This window comes from Cnephaeus nilssonii, assembly GCF_951640355.1.
Source record: "Cnephaeus nilssonii genome assembly, chromosome: 16".
NCBI classification, from domain to species: Eukaryota; Metazoa; Chordata; class Mammalia; order Chiroptera; family Vespertilionidae; genus Cnephaeus; species Cnephaeus nilssonii.
Genome location: NC_137087.1, coordinates 18,409,461 through 18,427,926, shown reverse-complemented (window position 1 = coordinate 18,427,926; position 18,466 = coordinate 18,409,461). Strand labels below are relative to the sequence as shown.

The following is an 18,466-nucleotide window of genomic DNA, read 5'->3' as shown; positions in this document are numbered from 1 at the left end:
ATTGACCTCATTCAACAGGGTTCTGCCCACGTGACCTAAGTACCTCCCAAAGACTTCACCTCCTAATAGTATCGCCTTGGGCTCTGGGATTTCAACATATGAATTTGGGGGGATGTAAACATTCAGACCATAACACTATTTTTATTATATGGCACTTAATGTTTAGTTGCTCAAAAACAGTTATTTTAGTCTACGGCCATACCACCCTGAACGCGCCCGATCTCGTCAAAAACAGTTATTTTGATTTAAAAAAATTTTTTTTAGAGCCCTAACTTTCCATAGGTATGTGTCCCCATCTCTTTGGAATTCTTTGACTTCATGTTTTGTTTCCCTCAAATTTTCTCAACCTTCCTTAAGAATTGTCAAAAGCATGGTTCTCCCAGAGATGCACTCTGATAAAAAGCATGGGTGCTCTGGAAAGGTCCAAAAGAAATGGCTGGTCAACTAATCAGAACTATTACTCTCCCCATGTAACTAACATAGGTACATCTTAACAGTGACACTCAGAATTTAATAATTCTTTTCTCTTACAGTCTAATGTCCACACTGAGAGTGTTTCTTTTAAAATGTAAGTTAAATCATTCCACTTTTCCATTCAAACTCTTCTGTAAAATCCCATCCCTCTCAGAATTAAAGAACAAAACAAAACAAAAACAAAAAGCATTGGTACTCCAAAAATATCCATGGCTCTGTAAGAATTATAAGACCTGTAAGACCTTATGTGATCTGGTGTTTGGCTACTCTCTGACCTCATCTCTGATCACCATGCTTTGTTATATACAGCCTTTCCTCCTCCCCAGGGTCTTTGCATTTGTTGTTTTTTTTTTTTTGTTTGTTTGTTTTTTTGTTTTTTTTTCCTGCCTACAAATCTCTTCCCATAGATATCTGTTAGGGTCGCCGAAGGAGGAATGCATGAGGCCAAAAGTGGTAAAGAATTATACATTTATTAGGTCATCTGGAAAACCAGATGGGCTGAGCCCCAAAATGGCACCAGCACCCAGCGACAGGGAGTTAGAGATTTTAAAGGACTCTAGACAGGTTTTTTTTCTGGGCGGAGAATTCTCTGGGCCAATCCAGAGGGGAAAGACTGTGGTCTTATCAAGTGGAATGTGGTCTAAGGAAAAGGGAATGTTGGTTGTGACGTGGTCTAAAGATCAGTTCCCAGGGGAGGGGATATTGATTCAATTATTTGATCAGACCTAACAATATTCACTTCGTTATTTTGTTTTGTTTTTTAGTTCCTTCATGCTCTTTGCTTAAATATCACCTTATCAATGAGGCTGACCACCATATATAAAATAGCAAAATCCTTCCTCATATCTTGCTTTATTTTTCTTCCTAGCACTTATAACCATGTAACACATTGTATATTTACCCTTTTGGTTATTTATTTTCTTCTCTAGAATAATTATACAAGCGCATAAACTTTCCTGCTTTGTTTTCTGTGATATCATGTGCCTATAACAATTCCGGGCATATTTGGTACTCATTAAATATATGTTGATTGGATGGCCTTAAAACTGTCTTCTCATATCAGTAAGTAACTTTAGTAGTGAGAAGAGAACAGCACTAAAGTGGTTTTGCTTTCAGTCAGATGGAATCCTCTTGCCCTGGTTGATCAAGGATTGCTTTCTATCATTAGTGCAAATACATTTAGACACAGTCATGTCTGTTGAAATTGGCAGAATTTCATAAAATGTTAGAGCTAGTTCTAAAGTGGGCAGACAGAGAATTAGAGATACAGAGAAGTTGAAAGGTATCTTATTTCCTGCCCCAAACTCCTCGCCACCCCCCCCAAAATATGCTTTCTGTGCATGATTAGTTTAATAATTTTATCCTTTTGTTATTAAAAAAAATGGATCTTATGCTGATCTGCCTTCTCCAAAGACACAGAAGTTCTGGTAATGGACTTAGAAGATCTTAGAAGATCACGCTTTTGACAACCATGGTTAACTTTGCAGCTGGAGGGCATAGCAGCATGCCTATAGATTGACTACATTTCCCAGAATGCATCTCTAGGAGGATTCTGGGAAGTGTGGCCGAGGCAGCAACGGTCTCTCTGGGCGAGGGAAGCCCAACTTCCCAGGAACACTTGGAATTTCCTGGTTTCTGCTGATTTTTGAGGCCTAGGACGGCACCCCCCAACACAACTCAGAGTGAGTACAGCAGGACAAACCTGTTCCGGTTCTAAGTGCAGGACGCATAATCAGAACTTGGGGAAAAAACCTCTGTTACAGCATTTTGCAATTCCAGTTTAGTCCCGTTTCCTTCTTACAGAAACCAGGAATGACCACAGCTTTGCATCATAACTTGTAGAACTATCTTATTAACTACACGTAATAATTTTTTGGAGAGTCACTTAAAAATGGAAGTTGCTAACTTCTCTGATTGTGCCTGAATTATATTTGAATTAAGGGAGGGAAAATTAGTTTTCAGAACGTAAATTAGTATTCAGAAAATAAAGCTGGTGTGTGAGACCTTGAAATCTGTATCCCAGCGGCTCCTTGGTTTAGCCTCTCTCCCAGCCCATTCTGGCCGGTCCGCTGTGATGAAAAGACAGACTCTGAAAAGGGTTCTCTCAAACACCACGGAACCTGCCTCCTGGCAGATTAACCAGGGAGATTCACAGTGGGCCTTTTGTCATGCTGTAGTGCTTTATAAATAAATCTTTCTAATGTTAAGATGAACGGGATTGGAAATGTGTGAATCATTCATTACAGGGGGTTCAGAGAATGTGATTCATTCATTACAGAGAGATTTGCCTCATCATTTAATAGTTTCCAGTAAAAACAATATTACCTTTTCTCTCCTTCAGTATTTGTACTAAAAAACCCACATAAATAATATGGGGGGGAAGAAGGGGACATATGTAAAACTTTCAACAATAAAGATTAAAAAAAAGAGAGAGAGAGCCTTAGAGCCAGATAGCCCCTGGGTTTGACTGCTGCTCCCTAGATTGCGATCTCAGATTGGTCAACTTCTCCAAGCGTTATCTTCCTGTAAAATGGGATAAATGCATGCATGCATTCATTATTCATTGATGTATAGTGTATTTTACACTGTGCTAGCTGCTGTAGAGAAGGGAAGACACAATCCTAGCCTTTAAGCATTTCACAGTCTAACAGAGCTGAGAATTAGTATGCAAAAGCTGACATAGTTGTAATACACCTGAGATCCATACTCTCTCCTTCCCCTGTGAGAAGACCAAAACCAAGCTGACAGGTAAGGTGAGAGCCCCAAGTCGCAAATTCAATCAGTGGGAGAGCCAGGAATGAAAGGGCCCGCGTCTCTCCAGTGCTCACCTCGCGGTTCCTTCCTTGCTTTGGAGACATGCATTTGTACTGTAAAAACAGAAGGCAGTCCTACTGGAAAGCTTGTCCTGTCAAGTAATGGTGCTGCCCAAAGTACAAGGAGTGGCAAGAGTAGGTTTACAGTTGTTTGTATGGGAAATAACACAAGAACAAACTGTTTCACAGACTCACAACTGTAAGCCTACTTTTGCTTCACCCTGTATTTTGTGAATAGTGAACTTTTATCCTCAGTGTGCTGTCAGGCATTAAAATATGATGATAGTTGCCAATTCAAACAATAACAATTATTCTGTTTGTAATGTGGCATTTGAGCAGATGGATGTAAGATGTCTATGAAAATATACAAGGAGAAATAAAGTTCAAAAATACATAAGGGCCCATTTAGAAAAGGAATTAGACTTAATCTTTATCTACTAGGCTTATGACTGTACCGATGAAGGTACAATTCTCTGTTAAAAGAAGTCTGTTTTTCCTCTTGATTATTGACATTTTCTTCAAAGCTACATTAAGAACTTTACCATGTTTTCTACAAGCTCTGCAACCACCATCCCTTGCGTCAGCAGGTCACCCCATGGGTCAGCAGGTCGTGATACTTCACAAGGGGCAGTATTTAATAGCAGGAAGTAGGCAAAACATCAGGCAGTCAAGTGCAGTGGGCCACACAGATTAGCTGGTAGTCATAACTACAACCAAAAAGCTCTTACAGTTTTCAGGATTCAAGGAATTTATCAAAGGAATTCCTTTTGGCTCTGGGGGGAATGTGATGAGGTACTTACTAGAAACAGTGGCTTGGAAATAGCCTCATTGTGCCGTTAGTCCCAGGAATTATTATTTATTATACTTGGATTGTAAAGGAGTATGTACACTGGCTAAATTTTTTGAAGTACAGGAATGTATAGAGTAAAAATTACAGGTACCCTTTTTAATTTCTATCTTCATTCCACTCTACCAAATTAGTCACTGATAACCATTTGGTATGTGTACTTCTAGTCACTTTTAAAATATAAATAAAGGTCGGCTGGCATGGCTCAGTGGTTGAGTGTCGACCTATGAACCAGGAGGTCATGGTTTGATTCCCGGTCAGGGCACATGCCTCAGTTGCGGGCTCCATCCCCAGTGGGAGGTGTGCAGGAGGCAGCCAATCAATGATTCTTTCTCATCATTGATGTTTCTCTCTCCCCCTCTCCCTTCCTCTCTGAAATCAATAAAAATATATTTAAAAGTATAAATAAATATGTATCTAATTTATGTATTTTGGTATGTATATGTATATGCCTTTTCTTTATAAATTAATTAGATGAGGCTAAAACAACCAAAAAGTACTTGCTTTTCTTACTTAATATATTCTGAATATATTCCCCTCTTACTACATATGTAGTCTTCTACTGTTATTTTAACAGCTGTGTATTATTCCTTTCTGTCATAATTTTCAGTTAACATTCCTATACATAGCCTTTCCTTCTTAGGATAAATTCCTAGAAGTGGAATTTCTAGGTGAAAGGAATGTTTATTACATTCTCAGAGCTGTATATGAGGCAGAAATATTGACTTTAAATACATTTCTTCCAATAATAACACAAGTCTGATGACTTTAATACTTTCCTAGGGCGCGTTGTAACCCATATATCACATATTGCCTTCTGTGAAGTTATTTGTTTTCTCTCTTCTGCTAGAGTCCCTTGAGGGCAGGATTTTATCCTGTACATTTTTTGTATTCCTTAACGGCCCTTGCATAAAGTCAGTACTCAATAAATACTTTGTTGAATGTCATTTGCCAAATATAATTTACCCTTGTCCAGGACAAAGTTAGCCCAAACTGCCCAAGGATTAGTCATCAGCATTTCGTAATTATGCAGCCAAGAAGTAGGCCTAAACTTTAGATGTTCTTCAGTACTTTCCTGTCAAAGTTTATTTCCCTTGGGCAAAGTTAAAAGTGTGGTTGGTTATTTAACTGTACTGATTTTTTCATTTCAGTGGAACTTCTTGCCTCTTTTATTGCTAATATAAATGTACTTCTCATGGGAAATAAAATGCTTACTGATATACAATTTAAAAGGAATCACCTTCTATAGAATTTATTCTTTTCCCCTCATTGTATATTTTTAACATAGAGCATTTTTTTTCTCTCACAATGAGATGCAAAAAAGTAGAAAATATCTTAGATCCATGTATTGCTGCCATACACACACACACGTATGTATGTATATATATATACACATATATATACACACATGTGTATGTATATATATGTGTGTGTATATACACACACATATGTGTATGTATATATGTGTGTGTGTATGTGTATATATATATATATATATATATATATATATATATATATATATTTCAGAGAGGAAGAAAGAGGGAGATAGAAACATCAATGATGAAAGAGAAATCATTGATCGGCTGCCTCCTGCATGCCCCCTACTGGGGATCGAGCCCGAAATCTGGGCATGTGCCCTTGACTGGAATCAAACCCGGTACCCTTCAGTCTGCAGGCTGCAGCTTGCTCTATCTACTGAGCAAAACCAGCTAGGGCTTTTGCTGGTTTTTGAAATGTTTCCCTAATGGCCATGATTTTTATATTTTTATTATCTATAGGATTCCTCCTGTTTCATATTCTGAAAAATGTGGCTCCATTACTCTGGAGACCCTCCCATGCTTCCTTGGTCTATCAGAGTCATGCTAGCTGCTGTAACAAACTTTGAAATGTCAGGGGCTTAATATGGTAGAAGTTAATTTCTCACTCACAAATTGTCCAAGGCTGGCGGGGGGGTGGGGGGGATTGGTTGACAGGTGGCTTTTCCCATGTAATGATTCAAGGATCTAATAGTGTGTCATTCTAGAATCTTCCAAGCAGAAGGGGAAAAAGAGAATGGAATAGGCATCCCCACTTCTTAACTGCTTCAGCCACTCACATTCCATTGGTTTTGGCTCTGCTTATATGCAAGGGAGGAGAGAAATGTAGGCCTTGGCTCCCCAGCTTCCTCCCAGCAACAATTCCCCAATCTGGAAGGACAGCACCCATTTCTCGTGGATAGATAGTTAGCTGATTCTCATAACAACCGAGTAGGTAGGCAGAACAGGTTTTAATTTTGTAAATTAGGAAAAAGGTATTGAAAAGTTAAAATCCCATAGCTAGTTAGTGGTAGAAATGCAATTTAGAAACCAGATCATCTGACTCCTATTCAGTTTCTCTTTCCTTAATATTTAAAAAGTAATATTATTCTGGCTTAAAGTATAACCCTTTTGGTGATTCATTATTTTAAATTGCATACTATGATCTTTTTTTTTTTTAACTCCTCTTTCCTCGAAGGACCTGACAATGTCTCTGTATTGTGGAATTGCTTGCAGGAGAAAATCTTTTTGGTGCTATAGGCTGCTGTCAACCTATGTCACTAAGACCCGGTGAGTTAACCAACCTGAACTCTGATTACTCAATCTTTGGCCCATTGAATTATAAAATTCTCAGAATCCTATATTGAGGATTATGGTTATATGATTAAGATGTACATATAAGGATGTTCACTGAAAATTATTTATACTTGGAAAAATTCTAAACAAATTAAATCTCCAATAATATCTAAAATACCTGACTTACTTAAATGTAAGTTCTAGTAAGATAGGAACTCAGTCTTTTCCACTATGGTAACCCCTAGTGCACAAAACAGAACCTGGCGCATAGTCGGCACTGAAGCCTTGTTGAGTGGCTGAACGAAGAGGGAGGAATTAATTAAATTATGGTACACCCATATGATGGAATTAAAAACTTTACTGAATAAATAGTTCATGACGTTTCCTGAAAATAAGGTAAATAACTCCAATCCTGGTACCCACCGCCACCAAAGAACTAAACTTCAGTGGAAGGTAGACTAGAAAAAAGAAATCTACACCAGTACAGGAAAATGACCAATGACTTCTTTGTCTCAGTCTGGGCAAATTTGATATCTATGAATTTGAAATCACTAGCCTGCTCTCATCGAGTTTTGGGGTTTAAATTTGCACCATTGATAAGGTGTGGTCCAAAGACCCCTTCCGAAGAAATGAATGTAAGTAGTAGTCCTAGACTGATACCTCGGGGGCACCTGCCAGGAGCAAATGCAACGCCCCCAGGAGGGAACACTCACAGCCACTGCTTCCCACGCGGGAAGCTCTCCCAACGTGAGTGCCCTTCCAGAACGAAAGGCACACAAGCAGAGCATCTTACATGAGCAGGGCTGAGGACGCAACAAATTGCGATACTTGTTTTAGTGTTGTTGGCATTTAGTTTATTTGCAGTTCTCAAGAAATGATAGAACTATTGAATAGTCTAAAAAATGAGTATGTTGATATGATTAAATATATTAAAAAGTAATAAAAATCATGAGAAAAGAATAAAATTCTATTAGTAAGGAATACAGTGTAAAAATGATAATGTTTAAGAAAAAAAAGCTACCAATTAGTAGGTCTGACTCTAAATAGACCTAACTATGTATAGATACACAATATTAATAAATAGTTTGGAGAATTCCAAGCGGCGAACAGTATTATATCTGAGTGGTGGGATTCTTCACTATTTCCTTTTTTGAAAAAATTGATGATTGTATTTCCTGATTTTTATAAAATGACTATTTTTTACTTTTATAATAAGAAAAAAAAACAGTTTAAGTTTTATCTTCGTGTTATGGTTTCCATGCTATTATAACCAAATGGGGAAAATAAAATTTAAAAAGTGTTTCTCATTAAGAAAACTGTAAGAAACTTTTGGACCTCAGTTCCAGTTCCAGGGAGGCCCAGGTTTAAGGCCTTAACCTCGGTGTTTTTCTTTTTAGGGTCATTAGGGCAAAGCACACGTTGTACCACTTGTTCTGTTCTTTTGTGAAGGCAGCTGTTTGTTCTATTGTTTCTGTTTGGAAACTTCTGAGTGGCACATGTCTCTCCTTTGACATACATTGAGTCTGCCCTGGGAGGCTGTAGCCACTCATATTAAGTTTAAAAATATCACAAGTATTAAAATCTCAGGTTTCCTCTGCTTCTGTCTATAAAGAGATCATTGTAAGCCCTTTCATCACACAGTCAAAAACAGTTTCTAAAGATGTTGCTGGGGTGTGTCTATCATTTTGCTTTGTGGTTTTTCATGTTGAGTCAACTCTGCTTACTAGGGTTATACAAGCTCACAAGATCCTACAGAAAATATCTGTAAACCTGGTTTCCTGATTAAGTGACAAATATGCATATACCCAAGAGTCTGTTTTAGGCTTTCAACAGGCAAGAATGGATATCCCTAAGGCCCCGAAAGAGAATCCATATTCAGTCCCCACCCCTCCCCAGCACCCCCACATCATAGGGTCATTGATCTGATTCTCAAGGCTCTTATTAAAAGGATAGACTAAGGCCACCCTTAATGAAGGTACTGGAAAAGCCTAGAACTTGCCACCGTATGATTTCCTTTATAATAGAAGCTAATTATAGAATACTAGTGGCCCAGTGCAAATTCGTGCACATTGAAAGGAAATGAATTAAAAGAAATATTTTAATATCGCTATTCGCCCTTTCTCTATAATAGAAGTGTCAACCAAATTCATGATCGTCAATGACAGATGGAAACACACCCATGCGATCGGCAGGAGAGCTTTATATGTATCGTGCATGCGAGAGTCTACTTAGCCTTTTATAGATACAGAACAAACTTGCTTAATTAGACCTGCTTTCTGATTTAGCTAAACTTTTTCCAGCCCAGTGAAGCACCCCAACTTCTCTTTCAGGTAATTGTCAGCAACACAGCATAACTATCAACACAAAGCAGATTATTATTGTAGATCAGGCAGGGAGAACAAAGGGTAAAATATTTAACTGCAGCAGTGTTTGACTATATTCTGCTCAGTGAAGTCATTTTCAGGGTCCACCATTTCTTACTTCTTTTCAGTCAGGTCAAGTTTCTAAACTTTCTAAGTCTCTGGCTAATGAAAAGAAAATAGGATTTCACCAAATCTCCTATCTACCTACTCCAGGACTTCTGTGAGGATCAAATGAGATGAGGCACGGAAAACACTTCACAGACATTTGGTTACTGTGTAAAGTGTTTGCACCTGGCTATAAAGCAAGCCGTGTTCCTGAGCCGAAGCAACTGCAAGGAGGCTAGTTGTCGTTAGGGAAAGGAAGCTGGGCATTGCTTGGTGACATCATTACCTGGATGGAAGGAAGGACACTTAGCATATTGGCCTTTTATATATATATAGATTCTCTTTTCCCCATTTTTATTTTGGCTACTGAAAATATTACTTACTAAATAAGACCAGTAATGGCTTCACTTGTTGCCTTCAGTAAAAATAAGGAGCAAATGGTGTTCACCTGGGAACTAGATGTTTGAAACAAGGATGTATTGTGCATTGAAGATAAAATTTGCACTTTATCTTCCCCAGATCAAAGGCGAGTTACTGAAGATATAGTGTTTTTACTCTTTGTTTGCAGTAATGAAGTCTGCTTGCATCTCTAGGTATTCTGTGGTTGATATTTTATCACTGTACTTGTTTTCCTCTCAATCCACTGCATGTGAATTCTTGCTTCACAGTGTAATATTGGCAATGTGCCTTGAAGTTCAATTTAGTAAATATTACCCTTGAAGTTCAATTCAATAAGTATTTATGGAATTGAGCCATAATTACTGGAGATACAGAAGTAAGGCAGACCTTGCCCTTAAGGAGATCATAGTCTTTTGGGGGAGACAGACAAATAAACAGACAGTACAACGTAAGTGCAACCACAGAAGTATTGGCAAGGTATACAATAGGACAAAGGAGGGACTGATGGCCTGCAGCCACCTCGAATCCTTTAAAGAGCAGTTTCGTGTGCAAATAAATAAGAGGAAATAACCGTGGTAGGAGAGGGATGTAGGAACAGATGAATGCTGTCATGTAACTAAATGTGGGTTTGTAATGCTTTATTTCCCAAAATACAGGTATTTATTTGAACTGAAGGAAGACGATGATGCATGTAGAAAAGCCCAGCAGACGGGAGCATTTTACCTCTTTCATAACCTGGCTCCTTTGCTTCAGCAATCAGAACATCAGTACCTGCCCCCCCAGCATTGCCTATCAGGTAAGCCCAGAGTGAACCAGTAGAGTAGACCACCCTGTGGCCTCTAAGAAGAATTCAGTCCATATTGAATCCCTGAGAAGGATCTTCCAAGTTTAGAGTGCAGGTTGTTTCAGAGTCCTCTGCCAATTAAATACTTAGTGTATACACCTGTGTTGCCCAGGAAACTTATTTAGTGATGGTATGAACCACGACTGCCTTAAACCAGGGGTAGGCTAAAGTGATGTCCAAATTGGAACCCCTTACATTTTGTAAATAAATTTTCATTGGACCACAGCCACACTCATCTATTTATACTAGGTTGTCTGTGGCTGCTTTCGCATTATAATGGCAGAGCAGAGTTGACAGAGCTTAAAAGCCTAAAAGATTTTGCCAACCCTGCCTTGGACTGGTGATTTCCAGCCTCCATGGAGTTGCACAGTGTCTTACTGGCCAGGATTTGCATTGTGACTTCATTTCTCCTAGAAGGGTCAAAATTAATAGTGAATTAATGTAACTAGAGATATCTAAACTATTGGGATTTGGCTTTCAAGATACTAACTTTCCGTTTTCTATGATGTCACTATACACTGACTAACTTCTAAATACATTGCCAGTGAATTGCCTTCATGGGTCGGATGTTGGAGACCTGGATAGGTAGTTTCCAGCACTGCAGAAGAATATGAGGATGCCTCGGAAGGCACATTTAGAGATGTAGCAATGTTGTGCTGTATTATGAATAAATATGAGTCGTACATGCACAGAATAGGTTTTCTCCTTATGCAGCACTTATGTTATACATACTGGGATCTCAGATGACTATTCTACTCTGGCCCACAAGAACAGCATAACCTGTTTTTGAGATTATGGAACTGATTTGGTCTCTACCATTTTAAACGTGACACATATTTTCCTTTGCCATAAGTTAACTATCACGAATCTCTTGAACTAGAGGATATGCTCTTTCACGATACAATCAGAGAGTAATACAGGGCTACGCAGAAAGAACTCCTTTTATAGTCTAAATTCCTCAGACTGCTGATGAGAAAACGGAGGTTTAGAGAGGTTAAGTGATTAGACCAAGTTTACGTAGCTAATGAGCTGCAGGGCAGCGACTGGAAGCCAGGTGTACCTACTTGAAACTGAAGTGCCTGCTCTCCAGTAAGTTTAAGATGGCTCTGCTGGTTTAATTAAGGCTCTTGTTTTTTTCCTTCTCCTTTCGTTTCTTAGAGTTGGAAAAGCTCCTGGATAAATTTGGCCAGGATACACAAAGAATAGAAGATTCTGTGCTGATTGGATGCTCCGAACAACATGAAGCATGGTTTGCTCTGGATCTAGGTCTAAATAGCTCCTCTTCCGTAAATGGTACACATTTTCCTAATGGGTATTTCCCTGTGGTTCTCAGACTTTGTGATTTTACATGATAGTAAAATAAAATAAAATAAATTGGGAATACAGAAATATTATCAACTTTGTATTTTAAGCTAGAACATAAAAAGACATTACCAGCCGGCGTGGCTCAGTGGTTGAGCGTCGACCTATGAACCAGGAGGTCATGGTTCAATTCCCGGTCAGGGCACATGTCTGAGTTGCAGGCTCCATCCCCAGTGTGGGGCATGCAGGAGGCAGCCGATCAATGATTCTCTCTCGATGTTTCTATCTCTCCCTTGCCCTTCCTCTCTGGGGGGGGAAAAAAAAAAGACACTACCATCTATTATCATCATTTAAAAGAAAATAAAGGAATTTTAATACTTTCTAAGGTGGATGGTGGGTACAAAGATGTTCATTGTATTATTCTCTGTACCTTTATACATTTAATGTCATAAATATTTCATAAGAAATGATTTTAAATTTGACATCATTTTTGTATATCTTATCAATGCAAATGAATAAACATGTTACCTTGAAGTCGCTCTGGGTCTTCAGACCTGCATTTGGGAACCAGTTTGCTGTAGGCTCATGGCTCCTATCAGGCCTTCCTTCTCTCTTCAGGGTGTGGATGCCAATGTAATGATGCTGAGTGAGGGTCAGAGAGGAGTCTAGAGGTCCCATCTCATCTTTTTCCAGGGAGAGTGTATGGCTAGTCCAAATGTTCTTATGCCCTGAAGTCAATCTTGTGAAATAGCACTATACTGTTTCCCAAATTTGCCTGAATATGAGAATCACCTGGTACTTGTTAAAAACTAAAGATTTCTGGCCTCACTCACCTGCTGTTCAGAATCTCCATGTGGGGGCTTGAGAGCCTGTATATAAAGGGTGTCCCCAAAAAATGTATACACAATTTAACAGCTAATTTCTATCACATTTTGAAAATGAAATGTATTTTAATAAACACTGCCTTTATAATTATTCAAAGTGTGTATACATTTTGGGGACACACACTTTGAATAATTAAAAAGGCAGTGTTTATTAAAATATATTTCATTTTCAAAATGTGAACTATCAGCTGTTAAAGTGTGTATACATTTTTGGGACACCCTATATATTGATTTTAGAGAGAAACATCGATTTGTTGTCCCATTTATTTACGCATTCATTGGTTGATTCTTGTATGTGCCCTGACCAGGGATTGGACCCGAAACCTTGGCATATCGGGGACGACACTCTAACCAAGTGAGCTACCCGGCCAGGGCTGAGAACCTGTATATTTTTTATTTTTCCTAGTTGAGTCTTATTAGGCGAGTTTGGGAAACACTGTCCTAACAGGATATACTTGAGGAGGGCCCCGAGGCAGTTTGAGTTGTTTCACTTCATTCTCTTTTCTAACTTCCTAGCCTCCTTACAGAAACCTGAAATGGAGACAGAGCTCAAGGGGTCTTTCATCGAGTTGCGGAAGGCTCTCTATCGGCTGAATGTGGAGGAGGCCTCCTTGCTGTCCACGGTAGGTTCTGATTCCTCAGTTCGTAGGAAACAGTAAAGCAGTGCAGAAGGGCAAATGCATGCATGCTTAACACAGGCGAGAGCTACGCTCGATTTCTCCTTTTGCAGATTCTCGTTCTTCCTACAAACCGTGGCAGAAGGACAATGTGCTGTGGGAAAGTGCTTGTTCCTCTTTCTTTTGCCCTTGTTTTTGGCAGGATTGCGATCAGGAACATTTCCCCTGAGGACATGCAGATCTGTGGCATCTATCAACCTCCTAAACATGTTCAATGGCCCATAGCATGTCACATGCGTTTTGTATTTCCTATGAGAAATTATTTTTTATTGCTTTGACTCATCCTCACAGCTTTACACTTCACTTGCTAAAGTGCTTTTGATTATCCATTTAATTTAGAGATACCTCTAAACATTTTTTATTTGCAAAAACATTCAAACTTTATCGAGGAGGAATACATGTTGGAATGTTTCATATTGGAAATGTTTTATTTTTAAGCTGGGTCATAAGTACATGGGGTGTTTAATACTTTATATATTACGTATTTTTTAAATAATTCATAATATACTTGAACTACACTTTCTTTTATCCATGTTTCAGATGTGGAGGAATATGTTCAATAGCTTCCTTATTTAAAGGTCAGACAGTTAGTAAACCAGTTAAAATAGAGCCCACCTCGCATTCCTAGGCGCAGGCGCTCCTCCGGTGGCACGATGCTCATCAGTTCTGCAGCAGAAGTGGGCAGCCCACCAAAAAGAATGTGGCTGGCAGCAAGCGTGTGTGCCCTTCCAATAAGATCATCTATTACCCGCAGGTAAGAACTGCTTTGGAGGGACAGTAATCCAAGAAGCTCTACACGGCTCTGTCCTGGGGATGGAAGCCTGTATGGGACAAGGCTTTCCTTAGTGATTCATTCCTTCATCCTACTTACAGGCTCCATAGCCCGACTGTCTAAGTTGCCATCCCCTTTTCCTAGATGGCTCCTGTGGTGATCACTCTGGTGTCAGATGGGACTCGATGCCTGCTTGCCCGCCAGAGTTCCTTTCCCAAGGGAATGTATTCTGCCCTGGCGGGTTTCTGTGACATAGGTAAGGAGTTTAGAGACATGACAGCATATCCAAAGTAGTTATTTCTCTGTGTTGCTGTCATAGTGCTTGGAGCCTCAAGCACCTTCTTCCCTGTCATGTCAAGAAAACAGCCCCTGGCATTATAAATTTTCCAATATTTTACAGGCAAACTTTCAAACATGAAGCATAGTTGAAAGAACTATACAGTGAAAATCCATACACTCACTACCTAGATTCTATAATTACTTTTTTTAAAAAATGTATTTTACTAGAGGCCCATTGCAGGAAGATTCCTGCAATAGGGCTTCCTGCTGCGGTTGCCGCCCCGCCTGCTTCCCTCCCTTCTCCCCCGGCCCGCCTGCTTCCCTCCCTTCTCCCCTGGCCTGCTTGCTTGCTTCTGCGCAGCTTTGCTCCCTTCTGCAGTGCTTGGCTTCTTTCTATGCTGTCTTCAGTCTTCACTCTGGCCTGGATATGCAAATTAACTGCCATCTCGGTTGGGTTAATTTGCATACTTGCCCTGATTGGCTGGTGGGCGTGGCTTGTGGGCATAGCAAAGATATGGTCAATTTGCATTTTTCTCTTTTATTAGATAGGATTGATTTTTTACAGAGAGAAAGGGAGAGGGATAGAGAGCTAGAAACATTGATGAGAGAGAAACATCAACCAGCTGCCTCCTGCACACCCCCTACCTGAGATGTGCCCGCAACCAAGGTACATGCCCTTGACTGGAATCGAACTGGGACCCTTCAGTCTGCAGGCTGACACTCCATCCACTGAGCCAAAGCGGTCTCAGCAATATAATTTCTTATACTTACTTTATCACATATCTGTCCATCCATTCCTCTATCCATCAATCCTCCTTAGTTTTTGATGCACAGATTGGAGACGTTAGTACACTTCTCCCTAAATATTTCAGCATGCATATTAACTAGAATTAATATTTATTTACAGGTGTGTTTTCTCAGTCTATTGGGGTAAAATTTGCAAATGGTAATATGTCGCATTAGAATTTTATTAAAACTGACGACAGCAGTAACCACTCCCACTGCCACTCTTATTTTGTATTATAACTCCCCTAGTAGGTTTAAGTATTGCAGTTCAACACCCAACTCTAGACTTGATTCCTACTGTTGTAGAGACTCGGAGATTTCAGGCTCTCCCAAGAGTATTTTCATTGAAGCTTTGGAGCCAGTTTTGCGCTCTTTCACAAATGGGCATCTGTATCACCCCTCCTGCTGCAGGGCTGTCCTGAATTAATCTGAGTGCTTGTAGGTGAAACTCTGGAAGAGGCTGTCCATCGAGAAGTTGCAGAAGAGGTGGGACTGGAGGTGGAAAGACTGCAGTACTCTGCATCCCAGCACTGGCCCTTTCCCAATAGCTCACTCATGATTGCTTGTCATGCAATTGTGAAACCAGGGCAGACAGAGGTAAGTGCTGCCTCCCTTATGCTCTGATATTTCCTTTGCCTCATCTAAGCTTGTCAGTAGGTACTTACTAAGCATCTGTCTAGTCCAACATTGTCTAGATCGTACAAAGGTGTGTAAGAAATGATTTATATCCTTAAGGAATTTTCAATCTCATAAAGAAAAGAATCACCACAAAAACTGGGAGTGCCAACATGGTCATCATTCTTCCTTGAGACAACTTACCTTTCATCATCAGGACTTAACAGAGCATTTCGCATAGATTAGGCACATCATATATCAAATTTAATTATTGATTTCAAGATTGATCTTATTGCTCAAGTCAGTCAGGATGTTGAGCACTGATAATTATTGATAATTATGATCAATTACGTAATAATAATAATGATTATAGGAACTTCTGGTTGAAAGGGACTTAGATATTGTGTTATCCAACCTCATCTTCCATAGCATCCCTTACAGATGGCATTGTGGTCCCTATCTACCAAAGTCTGTCTATTGTGCTTTGGTTTCTATGGAATGAATACTATCTAATCTGCCTCAGCTTCCTGTGGATTCAGTTTGTACTACTTTGCTCCTTGCAAAGAATTTACAATGATTTTGATTATCATTAATTAACCTTTACCTTTTAAAGAAGAAAAACATTTGTATGTTTATACAAGCAAGAGAGGCACAAAGCAAAATAAGTATTATTCATAATTTACCCCTCTATGCTAACCACTCAATATTTTAGTATTTGTACTTCTAGGTTTTTACCATTAAAAATATATTTAACTCTCATCTCTTACGTATGCCTCTTTTGCTTCTGGGCAATATCTAGAATTTATTTGTTCCCAGCCTATGGATCCCAGGTATTATCTTCTAAGACTGCTCAGTTCTAGAACTGTTTTCTCACCTTTGGCCATAGAATTCTAACTTTCGTAGCTCCCAATTTTACATTCTGTTTTTCCTTATGTCTTTCAGATCCAGGTGAACTTAAAAGAACTAGAAGCAGCTGCCTGGTTTAGTCATGATGAGGTGGTCACAGCCCTGAAGAGAAACCACCCATATGCTCAGCAACAGGATGGGACTTTCCCATTCTGGTTGCCCCCTAAGTTAGCCATTGCCCATCAACTGATTAGGGAGTGGGTGGAAAAACCGACCTGTCCCTCCCTGCCTGCTTAGCTCAGATCACCTAGGCCCCTCCTCAGTATCCCGGCGGGAGGGGGCACATCAAAGATCTGTTGAAAAGGGGAAGGTGACAAAGGCCGTATCCAACCAAATTCATGTTAAGGCAGAGAAGGTGAGCCTACATACAGCAAGACATCTCTACCAGCAGAGTTAATGAAAGAAGTTCCTACTCCTAGGCAACCAAAAATGCCAGCGTGAGAAAACGAATGAGATGGCAATTGTCAAAGTCAGAGGGAAGTTGAAGCTTTATTTGAGATGTGGGCCCTTGTTTACCCATTTTCTCCGAGGCCTTGGGAGTAAACATCTTTTGGCATGTGGCTTGTTAATGCTGGGTTTATATCGAACTGCCAAAATGTGCCTGGTGTAATTTTGGTTAAAACTTTTATCTGGCCCTAACCGGTTTGGCTCAGTGGATAGAGTGGCCTTCGGACTGAAGGGTCCCAGGTTCGATTCCGGTCAAGGGCATGTACCTTGGTTTCGGGCACATCCCCAGTAGGAGGTGTGCAGGAGGCAGCTGATGGATGTTTCTCTCTCATCGATGTTTCTAACTATCCCTCTCCCTTCCTCTCTGTAAAAAATCAATAAAATATATTTTTAAAAAAACAACACTTTTATCTGAGTAGTGAAAATATGTAGCAAATCTCAACCCACTTAATTACTTTTTATCTTCATAGAATTAAGACAAGGGGCGGGAAAAATTAAGCCTAGGGGCGGAAAAAAAAAAGACAAATAGCATAACATTTTTGAAATCATGTACAGGTAATTATTTTGTTCATGGTAGTTAAATAGAAGTCCTGTTTCTTTAAGTCACCTGAAGGGATGCGGAAGGTGGGAGCTAAGGTCTTCCGCAGGGTCCTCTGTAATAAATCAGGTGCAATGAGGTTCTGTTGAGGTAACTGCAAGGTGGTCTTTTTTTTTTTTTGCGTTACTTGCTCAGTTTGTAATGTAAGGCAGTGATTATCACTTTGCCATTCCTGTTTCCCTAAGTGTAAAATGGTTGCTGCTATTTGCATATCCAGTAAGTGTTGTAACTCAAACCAAGGGATTAGTGAGGATGAACCATTTCTTGAATTTTATGGGATAAACTAAATTTAGGAATTCTCATCGTTCATATATGCCATTTTATACCTTGTCATAGGGGAGAAGAATTTATCTGGAGAAAGTAAAATAAGTTTATATACCTCTGTTTAGATGTATTTTTCTGTCTTATGAAGAGAGGAAAGTGCAGGAAGTGAGAATTGGGAGGGGGCGGGAGAAAAGGAATCTGCATTAGTGTGACCAGTGTTTAAGTCCAGGTTCCAAGTCTGTGGGCCAACTGAAGCAATGTGCAGAAGAAACTGTCGGAGGCCAGTTTGAAAAGAAGAATGGATGTCTGGGGAAAGAGCTGTATCCTCAGATGATTTCAGGCACTAACATGATTAAATACACGAGTACCAAAAAACCGAAGATTATGCATACATCAAAGTTCCATAGGACTAAGAAAAAGCTTCTAGAACTAGAAAAGTTGAAGCACTGAATTTCCTATTGAAACCAAAAAGTCATTGCTGTCACACTGCAAACCATCAT

At 39.6% G+C, this 18,466-nt stretch overlaps 1 protein-coding gene across 2 annotated transcripts; it reads left to right on the top strand.

The window, feature by feature from the left end:
• The first annotated feature begins 2,067 nt into the window (after window positions 1–2,067).
• On the top strand, window positions 2,068–17,481 carry NUDT13 (nudix hydrolase 13). Of its 2 annotated transcripts, XM_079792979.1 has the most exons (9): window positions 2,068–2,156; window positions 6,628–6,719; window positions 10,249–10,388; window positions 11,595–11,729; window positions 13,139–13,245; window positions 13,928–14,053; window positions 14,216–14,327; window positions 15,579–15,733; window positions 16,694–17,481. In XM_079792979.1, exons 2-9 carry the CDS (start codon window positions 6,637–6,639, stop codon window positions 16,892–16,894), a joined length of 1,059 nt encoding a protein of 352 aa, XP_079649105.1. In that variant the 5' UTR covers window positions 2,068–2,156; window positions 6,628–6,636; the 3' UTR covers window positions 16,895–17,481. The 2 variants fall into 2 exon arrangements, with proteins under 2 accessions (XP_079649105.1, XP_079649106.1); XM_079792980.1 differs by lacking the exons at window positions 2,068–2,156; window positions 6,628–6,719 and adding an exon at window positions 9,655–9,786.
• Window positions 17,482–18,466: the final 985 nt, after the last annotated feature.